Genomic DNA, 10,477 nt, shown 5'->3' with positions numbered 1-10,477 from the left:
TTTTTTTTTTCTCTCCAGCTGCGGCTGAGGTTCCAGAGTATTCCATTCTCTCTTCTTCGTCTTCTTCGTGAGAGTCCAATCTCTGATTGGATCTGGTTTCTGTGTGATTCCATCTTTGTGTTCCTTAATACTGTGTGTATTGGAGAGTTTGGTGTGTGATTTTACCCCTTGTGGTTTCCTTTAACTGATAAAGGAAAACCTTAGGGTTTGGGGCGATCGGTGTGGGTCATACAGAAGGGTACAATCCTGTATTTTCTTGAGTCTGAGCCCTATTCATGAAAGGAACTTCATCTTGATGTCGTGTGGTTTGAGTTCTCGATGAATGACTGGAGGATTTAATTTTCTGCCTCTTTTCTTGTAATCTTTCTTGTTTATTTTTGTGATTTTGTACTGATAAATTGTTGTAACAGTCACAAACAGTGTTTGGCCAGATTCTCTTCCGTAGGGTTTTATCCTACAAAGCAAAAAATACAATTTTTGAATATTTACAGTCTGCAATGGGAATGCATAGTTCATTTTTCGTTGAAATGATATGTTTTCAACACAACTTGTCGTTAAATGGTTGTCTATTTTGGAAACTGTTTTTTGATGTTCAATACGTGTAACATATTCTTAAACCCAATTATGCGATATCAATATGTATTTTGAATAGAAATGGTCTTCTATTCATGGTCGATAAGAACTATTTTGTACACAGCTGATGTAGGCCTACAATTTTTGACAATTTAACGTTGAATTATCAAAATTTGTAGACTTGTTGCCAAGTCAACGATGGCATATTTGATTCTACCCACCATGAATAGGAAATCATTTCTGGTATTTTGAAACCTAAGATATATACTATAATGAGATTTCTTACGAGGCACATGACATTACATACACATGAGACGTAAGGATTGAACAATCCATTCATATTTTTTATACACCATACCCATGAGTTGTTACACTAGGTCGATTAACCGCACTTTTTAACATATACTTCTAAACTGTTATCCGTGCATATGTTTGTGTATTTGCCATCAAGAGAAAAAAAAAATTCCTTCTTTTTCAACTCCTCATTTTTCAAAAAATATTATTCCATCTATTTTAATTTGAAAAAATGAAGACTAAACGGGCATAATAATTTAATTTTAAATAGACGTACTTAGTACTTACGATATTTTTCCCAAAAGTTTTTTGAGTTTTGACCCATGCAATGAATTATTCAGATGGGCCAACCCAAAAGCACGAGTACTAGAGACGTAATTGCAGGCCTTCAATGTCCATTTCGTTGCAACATATATTTGAAAATTGGGCATTTAGAAAATGTAGGGATTTTCATGTCATTATTATTATGGCTCACAATTTTTCCACATTATTAAAGTTTGAAGCTGCACTTCAAATACCATATTATTGACCAATTATTTAATCTTCTCATTAGAAACACAACAAACAATAACAAGAAGGAAATTAAAATTCCAATTCCGGGTTCTCCGATAATTCGCTGAAGTAGCTTTCGGATGCATCAATTTTCTACTGAGGATTAGGAGGTCGACTATTAGCTGCAGAAACCCGCGATCCCCATTCCAGTAGTTCTTTGCTAGTATCGTCTTTGTGCGCAAAAACTTCAATGAAACACAAGGAATCCTTATGTGCACCTGTGGCCGTTGCTATTGCTTCCACCAGTTCCTCCTCTGTTTTTACCTGGTTGAAATACATTATTGAAATGTTGATTATACATTAATATGAAATATATAAGCGATAGTACCCCTGTTTGGTTTAGATTAAAATTCGAGACAAAATATGTGACTGAAAAAATGATAAAAGTTGTTGATCCAATGAACTGTGTATTTGAAAACGAGTTTTTAGAAAATGGGAGCGAAACAGGGATGGTCACATAAAGATTTATAAATTTTTTTCGGATTCTACTCTCCTTTTCTTTGTTATAGATAGAGAATAATCTTTGGCCATGCTAACCTTGGTGGTCCAGCATTTGCCTTCACCATTATGGATGGCGTCCACCAGACCAGTGTAGTTCCAGTTCTTGATAACATTGTATGGACCATCATGAATCTCTACTTCAATTGTATATCCTCCATTATTGATGAGAAATATAATGCTTGGCTGTCCACATCTTATCATGGTTGAAATATCCTGAGCAGTAACCTGCGTAATTTCAGCTCTTGGTTAATGATCCTCCTGGCAATTCTCACAGATTGAGGATTTCAAAGTAGACAACAGTAGATGAAAGTTACAATCGTTTTTTTCAAAATAAATTTGCTTAGAACTATCGATAATATTCTTTTTTAATGATAATCTACTCCTATAGGTATGATCGAACCTGGAAACTTCCGTCACCAATGCAGGCTATTATCCGCTTATCTTTTGCAGCCTGAGCATAACCAAGAGTTGCACCCACTGACCACCCAATGGATCCATACTGCATCTGGAATTCGTACCTGTATAAAAAGGAATCTTGCATAATTGGAAGGGAGTTTCATACAGTTAAAGTGCTTAGTTGAATTAAATACTAAAATGAAGATGGAGATTGTCAGAGACAGTGATTCTGATAAATGTTAATTCAACTTCAAAAAAATGGTTCAGAAACTATCAATAGTTGATGGTAAGCCTAGCTTACCCGCAATTTTCAGGGAGACGAAGCTTTTGACAATTGAACCAAGAATCTCCTGTCTCTGCAATTACTGCAGTGTTTCCACTCAGCATTTCCTGCAAAAGAACAGTATTTAATCATAGAGGAAAAAAAAAAAAAAAAGAAGAAGAAGAACGCCACGTTTTTTGCTCATGAGACGTAATCTAATACTATAATAAGGGAGTTGTTTTGCAGTTGATCGTGGACTAACGTTCTTACATTTAATATCTTCTAATTAGTAATTTCAGAAGTCGTAGATGCTAAATGCTAGCCTAAGACGTATCACAACATCCATCACCTAACTTGAGTTCAAGTGTTCGAAGTGTTTTATGTCAGACAGATCCTTCATCGATTTTTCCATTCATGATATATAGATGAATGTGATAATCACAAATCTTAGTATTTCAGAAGTATGTCATCTTAGTGATAATCACAATCTTAGTATGTCAAAAGTATGTCATCTTCCTCCATTACAGATTTCCTTCCCCAAAGAATCTCACGATTTCATATAATTTTGCCTCTTCTATACCCATCACAATATAAATGCAGCAGGAAAAACATATAACTCAAGAGTACAAACCTAATCTCCTGGTACAAACCCAGTTCCATTTTCATCCTTCACGTCCGCTCACATAAACTAGCATGTTTGCATTCAATTAATAACATACTGCAAGACAAATTTTGCGCACACAGCCACACACAATGGTTCTTAAGCAACTAGAAACGCTTCCAGATGTTTTATCAGAAAAGACTGAGAACATTGCCTTCATTCAACAACAGTAAAACCATATGAAATGTTATGCTAACTCTTTACCTGGATGTGCTTGAAGAGAATGTTCACTCGGAGTGGTTCATCCTTCTCACGAGTTAAAGCAATACCAGGAGGAACATATATCCGACGGTAATTCTCCATAGCAGTGTTGTTCTTCTTCAGCCTTTTTGCCAATTCAGTCAGAAAGTCTGTCATAAAAACCCAACCGAAGGAAGGGCCATTACCAATTGTCACACGGTTTGGCTGTACAATGATCGTTTTCTCTTTTTTTATTAAAAGAGAGTATCCAACCGAGCTATAATCATTGAAGATCGGGCCCACAAAGACATATGCATCAGCAGATTCGACTATCTCCCCACAGAAGCTGCTACTGACTGCACCCCAGTAGGTCCCAATAAAATGTGGATGGTGCTCTGGCACAAGTCCCTTGCTCGATGGCATAATAGCTATTGGATAGCCACATGCATCTGCAAGGTCAACAAAAGCCTGTTGTGCCTTTGCAACTCTTAATTTCGGCCCACCTACAATGACTGGTTTCACGGCTTTGTTCAGAAACTCAGCCGTTGCTTCAACGGCTGCTTCTAAACCAAGTTGATTACTGACCCTGCCATAAAATAAATGATAACATGAATTCTTTATTTACATCGGAAGCTCAGATTCTTATCGAATTCTGCAGTGTATTTGTTTTGTTTGGGACACTCGCTTCTCTTTGTTGACAGTACTTTCGATTCTCTAGGTGTTCATAATTCTTGAAAACTAAAAAGTACGAGAACCGGGTTTCACCGTACATGACACAATCTCATAAAGGTTGGAGAGTTTGTTTTAAGTTAATTTCAAATCCTGCTTCAGATTCCTATTTACCGTAACTTTAGTGCAAGATGGATTAATTCAACTGGAGAATGCAGAGTAGAATACTTACTTTGGTGCAAGATAGAATGGGACTGGTTCTCGAGCAAAAGTTGGGTGATTTAGTCCAGGCAAATTACAGCTTATGCTTATATAAACTGGCTTACTTTCCTTCAGAGCAGTTGAAATTGCAGTGTCGATCAACTCATGTGCATCATCCAAGTTGTTAACAACTGCCTGTTATATGGGAATAGAATTACTGATTTCAATAAACATCGTATAAAATGAAAAGAGCACATATACGAATAAATTTGAACATCAATAAAACAAGAAAGGCATATTTGTGCATAGTATTAGATAGGATTAGACAGTGCAATAAAGTAAAATTTGTTAACTTTCCCAGTCTAATCCACCCAACCAAACTAGCCACTAAGTGAAAAAACCTAAGGTTTTTGAATATTCATTGTGTGCCACCACATGAGCCTGCAAATATTTGCTAAATTTTGTACATCAAATGCAAATATGGAAATGTTAGCTGGGAACATTCGCAACTATCGGAAAAACATTCAATTTAGAGATTTGGGAGAGGTCGACAAATCAATTTAGCAGCAATGCAATTTCACTAAAATGAGTTGGAAAATGAAGTGATCTATCTAAATTAGAGACTGTTTGAGGTAAAAATATGATATTATTAGACCTTTAAGAAGAAATAGCTACACATTGAGGTGAAAAGGATTCATGGAATCAATTCTAAATTTACTCTGAATAAGATACTGAGATAATTTATAGCAGTATGCCAAAATGTAAGCAAAACTCATACAATTCTAAGACACTTAATTTCTAATGAAAATAAAAGAGCATCTCCAATGGTGATGTAAATTGGTATTTTCAAGATGAGTTTTGCATCCTCATTTATGTCACGATGGATATAAATCCAAATTCTGCTCCAATAAAAATATCTAAATCAACATTTTGCCTCTAGTGAAGGTAAAAAAATAATAATAATAAATAAATTTAAAAAAAAAAAAGAAGAAAGAAAGATGTATTTTGCAATTTGCATATCCTTCGCATCGACCACTTTGGAGATCTAAATCTCTATTTGAACATCTATCTTTTATCTTTTCCAATAGCAAGCAAAAAAACAAGTAAAATCACTACAAATTCAAGCTCAAACCAAAGATCAATTAATGCTAAAACTTCGATTGCATTTTGACACTAGAGCCAAAATAAATAAATAAATAAATAAATAAAATCTACTGCCGAAATTTAAAGAAAATCAATTGGCTATGCTTGAATGTGACTTTTCAACTGGCTATCTTCGGATCACATCAATTAAAATGCAGATTCTAAGTACAGCAAGCTAAATCTCGAGATAGAATGTTAATAAACTAACCTGAGCACAGGTGATTGTTTGGAAACACCGGAGCTCCTGAGTAAAATCCGGCAGTCCAATAGTATGATGCAAAATCCGGTTGGTTCCATAGTCATTCGAATTGGGCCCTCCAACAATGCAAATCACCGGCAAATTCTCACTGTAGGCTCCGGCGATCGCGTTAAGAACGCTGAGCCCACCGACGGTGAAGGTCACTACACACGCCCCAACCCCTTTCGCACGAGCGTAGCCATCAGCTGCATACCCGGCGTTCAGCTCGTTGCAACAGCCGATCAAATTAAGTTCCGGCTCCGCTATGAGGTGGTCCAGCAAGGTCAAGTTGAAGTCGCCTGGAACTGAGAACACATCCTTCACGCCTATCTGGACTAGCCGCCGAGCCAAGTGGCACCCCAGAGTCCCACTTGATGAGCGAGCTTGGACTGGAACCGGATGAATTCCGGAGCCGATTCCATCAATAGCTTCCATTTTTTTCACTGTTAAACAAAAGAATCAGAATTTGTTCTGAGTATCACGAATTAAGAAAATTGGGCGTACAGATGATTCGAAGATGGGATCTTGAATGTGTTTATATATTGATATTTCTACTGTGTCGTCGAAGCGTTGATGTTCTTCAAGACTGCGGGCAGTTTTGAGCAAGTAGTACTGCCACGGTGCCAACGTCTTGCGACTTTTCTACTGTTTTTTTCCTTGGACCCCAATTATTATAGTTTTATAATTGTGTCGATGGATTAAAATATTGACTATGGTGAATTAGATTGAAAAAGGTGGCATTTTGAGGACTAAAGAATTCTTTTGCGAGGTAGAAAGTTTACAACTTTGGACTAATTGATTATAAATACAGTGTACGACCAGCTTTTAAAAACTGGAGGCGTTCTTGGTTTTAGGCTAAAGCCCCTGGAACAACCCACCCAAGAACAACCCTAATCTTTAATGGTTTGTAATCAAGAAATAATCAAGTGGGCTACGTGGGATTAGGCTTTTGTAATTAAGAAATAATCAAGTGGGCTGCGTGGGATTATGTTCATTGTTAAGCAACACGAATAATGTGATAGTCAATTAAGAAATTAATACATGTCCACATTCTATGTCGTCATCCTATCGATCCAATCAAGGCCATTAAATAAAAGTGGTCGAAGTTATGCATAACCTCTTTCAAAGCATCATATATGGAACCAACCCTCTATGATCGAAGCAAGGTGGGACAACCTGCGGTGGAGCAATTTTGAAGCAATTGGCCTCTCAACATGATACATAACATTGCTTTACCACTTTCAAGAAATTTTTCGTACAAGATTTTCTGAATGATTGATTGATGCGATTTTTTTACTAGTGAACATTTTAGTCAACTTGTTACTCTATTTTTCATATGTTAGACCTAAATTATAGGGTTAATATCTTCTCATAATCATTAAATGCTCTTGAACTTAAGGGTGGTGAAGTGACGCCTATGATAAGACAGTTTGATCATTAAATGAAATTACATATCTTTTCATCCAACGATAATCATTTAATCTGTTCCACTATAAAAAACTGGCTCTTAATGGGATTTGAAGAATGCAATTTTATATGCTCACGGTAATATTGATCTATTATATTTGTTCTCTTAAAATTGTCGATGCCAGAACATTATTTGTAGCTCGCGTGTTCCGTATGTCACACACCGTATTATACTTGTATAAGTTGATAGATGTTCCTTTCGTAGTGCTTACGACCATCTTTCCCATCTTCAAAAAAGGTCACCGACTACAATGATTTGTCCAAGTGTACAAGAGATAAATAATTTGATCGTGTGTAGAGTCGAAATTTGTTAATCACGTCATCCATGCAGAAACCAAGGTAAACTTCATGTGCTTGATGGGGATTAGTAGTGATAAATCTCACATCAATTCAATATCGAAATATAGATCACTTTTCTTGATAAGATTATTGACATTTTAATATGAAACATTAGAATTTTGATATTGTATTAGAGCTCATTAAACCCCTGTTTTGGAAAAACTATAATTTAAATTCTATAATTTAAATCAAAGTCAATAATTAATTTTAAATACAAAACTTTCCAATCACGCATCTCATTATCTTTTGTTAAAATTTACTAAAAATCGAATTTATTCCCCCATCAAACAAGGGCTAAATTCCAATAAGCAGTTAAGACAATTACGACAAATGATCACTAAAATTTCAAGATTAAAATTTATCCACTAACATACCCCACAGGACATACATATCCACAAAGCGTGCAAGGAATTGCAAAAGAACCAGCAAAGTGACCAATGCCTACTCTTTTTCACTTTGTTCCAAAAACTATTTCACAGAAACGAAATCGTATAATTATGAGATGAAATTACAATAATTGGTAACTATGAAATGAAATTAGAACTAACTATACAAAATTAAGAGGTTCACAAATAAATTGGAAAAAAAAAAAAAGGGCACCGAAAAGAATATGGGAAAACTAGAAATAATCCATAAGAATTTAACAGGATAATACAATAATTCCGACTTCTGAAATTTTTGATAAAGATTATATAATCTAACAGGGAATCTGCTTGGTGAACCACTTCATGATTGAAAATGGAGCCTTAATTAAGGCCAACCCGAACTCTACCAACACAGTCACACACAAGCAACAGGGACACAAGAAGCTCAGCGTAATCCTGCAATACATGTCCAAGTTTTAGTTACAATTCGAAAAGAATTCTTTAAATATTTCTTGAATTCGTTACTGTTCGATATCATAGAATATATCGTACTAAACAATATTAAAAAAAGAAAAATATGCTAACCCGACAATCCAGATGACAACCCCGATTATGGAGAGGAGAAGAGAGACAAAGGCGAAGGGAAGGCCGAGCAGAAACCCCAAAGGGCGGCACCGACAATCATCACCATGGCAACAGCACATATCTGCTCTTTTTCTTCTTCTTCTTCTCGGCCAAACTGATATGCAATCAATGACTCGATGGAGCACACCAAGTTTATACACTAGCACGGAAGTTAGAAGTAAATTAAAACACGTTTTTTCGCTGGCTAAACTAGCACATTTTTTTCCCAAGATCAATAATATTATAATTTTTGGTCAAACGTTCCAGAATAATGTATTTTTAACGTACCCTGTCAGTCCCAGATTGGCTGATACATCAACATCATCTACTTTCCATCTCAATGTTGCACAATTTACTTCATTTTCATATGATATTTATATTATATGGAACAAACAATGAGAATTATCGTGTCATCAAGAAAGATACAGCCCTGTTGCTGCGTACAACTCATTGGATTAACTGAAAAGCATTACTAGAAAGTCATTGACATTTGATGAAGAATAGTTGCTTGCCAAAGTGACTCTGGTTAAAACCTCACCGAAGAGTTAACTTGTGACAATAGCCTTACCGTTGATGCCAACCTAGTAAGCAAAAGAAGCTTAAATTCTTGCTTCTGAATTATATTCTGGTGGATTTGTACGAGTCCCGCAGGAACACTTTTCTGATATGAGAACAATACGAAAAACTGTCATATCTGAGATAAATTCAGTAATGTTCATTGTAAAAAACTCAATAAATTGATTGGATATTCAATTCAAAATAGGCATTTAATAGTACAAATTTCAATCTGCCTCTCTGCTAGCTTTGTCAGGCTTTGCTTTGTTCCTTAGTATATCGTCTGCTTAGCTTCTGAAGTTCTCTCTTAGAACTTGAAAGAGTTTAATTTAAATCAAAGTCAATAATTAATTTTAAATCCACAATTTTTCAATCACACATTTCGTCAATTTTTATTAAAATTTACTAAAATCTAATTTATTCCCCATCAAACAAGGGCTAAATTCCAATAAGCAATTAAGACAATTATGACAAATGATCACTAAAATTTCAAGATTAAAATTTATCCACTAACATACCCCACAGGACATACATATCCACAAAGCGTGCAAGGAATTGCAAAAGAACCAGCAAAGTGACCAATGCCTACTCTTTTTCACTTTGTTCCAAAAACTATTTCACAGAAACGAAATCGTATAATTATGAGATGAAATTACAATAATTGGTAACTATGAAATGAAATTAGAACTAACTATACAAAATTAAGAGGTTCACAAATAAATTGGAAAAAAAAAAAAAGGGCACCGAAAAGAATATGGGAAAACTAGAAATAATCCATAAGAATTTAACAGGATAATACAATAATTCCGACTTCTGAAATTTTTGATAAAGATTATATAATCTAACAGGGAATCTGCTTGGTGAACCACTTCATGATTGAAAATGGAGCCTTAATTAAGGCCAACCCGAACTCTACCAACACAGTCACACACAAGCAACAGGGACACAAGAAGCTCAGCGTAATCCTGCAATACATGTCCAAGTTTTAGTTACAATTCGAAAAGAATTCTTTAAATATTTCTTGAATTCGTTACTGTTCGATATCATAGAATATATCGTACTAAACAATATTAAAAAAAGAAAAATATGCTAACCCGACAATCCAGATGACAACCCCGATTATGGAGAGGAGAAGAGAGACAAAGGCGAAGGGAAGGCCGAGCAGAAACCCCAAAGGGCGGCACCGACAATCATCACCATGGCAACAGCACATATCTGCTCTTTTTCTTCTTCTTCTTCTCGGCCAAACTGATATGCAATCAATGACTCGATGGAGCACACCAAGTTTATATACTAGCACGGAAGTTAGAAGTAAATTAAAACACGTTTTTTCGCTGGCTAAACTAGCACATTTTTTTCCCAAGATCAATAATATTATAATTTTTGGTCAAACGTTCCAGAATAATGTATTTTTAACGTACCCTGTCAGTCCCAGATTGGCTGATACATCAACATCA

At 35.5% G+C, this 10,477-nt stretch overlaps 3 protein-coding genes across 3 annotated transcripts; all 3 read right to left on the bottom strand.

Moving 5' to 3' along the window:
• Nucleotides 1–1,357: 1,357 nt before the first annotated feature.
• Nucleotides 1,358–6,324, bottom strand: LOC111370518 (pyruvate decarboxylase 1). The gene is made up of 7 exons (XM_022992236.1): nucleotides 5,641–6,324; nucleotides 4,321–4,484; nucleotides 3,444–4,005; nucleotides 2,618–2,706; nucleotides 2,321–2,438; nucleotides 1,957–2,145; nucleotides 1,358–1,683 (listed from the first exon to the last, which is right to left on the bottom strand). Exons 1-7 carry the CDS (start codon nucleotides 6,103–6,105, stop codon nucleotides 1,513–1,515), a joined length of 1,758 nt encoding a protein of 585 aa, XP_022848004.1. The 5' UTR covers nucleotides 6,106–6,324; the 3' UTR covers nucleotides 1,358–1,512.
• A 1,585-nt stretch (nucleotides 6,325–7,909) lies between these two features.
• LOC111370517 lies at nucleotides 7,910–8,626 on the bottom strand. The gene is made up of 2 exons (XM_022992235.1): nucleotides 8,427–8,626; nucleotides 7,910–8,297 (listed from the first exon to the last, which is right to left on the bottom strand). The coding sequence occupies exons 1-2, from the start codon at nucleotides 8,543–8,545 to the stop codon at nucleotides 8,174–8,176; spliced, it is 243 nt and encodes an 80-aa protein (XP_022848003.1). The 5' UTR covers nucleotides 8,546–8,626; the 3' UTR covers nucleotides 7,910–8,173.
• Nucleotides 8,627–9,597: 971 nt separating this feature from the next.
• LOC111370515 lies at nucleotides 9,598–10,323 on the bottom strand. The gene is made up of 2 exons (XM_022992234.1): nucleotides 10,115–10,323; nucleotides 9,598–9,985 (listed from the first exon to the last, which is right to left on the bottom strand). Exons 1-2 carry the CDS (start codon nucleotides 10,231–10,233, stop codon nucleotides 9,862–9,864), a joined length of 243 nt encoding a protein of 80 aa, XP_022848002.1. The 5' UTR covers nucleotides 10,234–10,323; the 3' UTR covers nucleotides 9,598–9,861.
• Nucleotides 10,324–10,477: the final 154 nt, after the last annotated feature.

The sequence above is a fragment of the Olea europaea genome, chromosome 21 (genome assembly GCF_002742605.1).
Source record: "Olea europaea var. sylvestris chromosome 21, O_europaea_v1, whole genome shotgun sequence".
Taxonomy (NCBI): domain Eukaryota; kingdom Viridiplantae; phylum Streptophyta; class Magnoliopsida; order Lamiales; family Oleaceae; genus Olea; species Olea europaea.
Note: the sequence above shows the minus strand (reverse complement) of the source record. Positions and strands in the feature narration are given on the sequence as shown.

Excerpts from the sequence above, each read along its gene's own strand:
- LOC111370515 (XM_022992234.1), bottom strand. The coding sequence starts at position 10,233 with ATGTGCTGTTGCCATGGTGATGATTGTCGGTGCCGCCCTTTGGGGTTT. Across the intron at positions 9,986-10,114 it reads GTTGTCATCTGGATTGTCGG|GATTACGCTGAGCTTCTTGT; the intron begins GTTAGCATATTT and ends CATGTATTGCAG.
- LOC111370518 (XM_022992236.1), bottom strand. The coding sequence starts at position 6,105 with ATGGAAGCTATTGATGGAATCGGCTCCGGAATTCATCCGGTTCCAGTC. Across the intron at positions 4,485-5,640 it reads AAACAATCACCTGTGCTCAG|GCAGTTGTTAACAACTTGGA; the intron begins GTTAGTTTATTA and ends CCCATATAACAG. Across the intron at positions 2,146-2,320 it reads TTGGTGACGGAAGTTTCCAG|GTTACTGCTCAGGATATTTC; the intron begins GTTCGATCATAC and ends GAAATTACGCAG.
- LOC111370517 (XM_022992235.1), bottom strand. The coding sequence starts at position 8,545 with ATGTGCTGTTGCCATGGTGATGATTGTCGGTGCCGCCCTTTGGGGTTT. Across the intron at positions 8,298-8,426 it reads GTTGTCATCTGGATTGTCGG|GATTACGCTGAGCTTCTTGT; the intron begins GTTAGCATATTT and ends CATGTATTGCAG.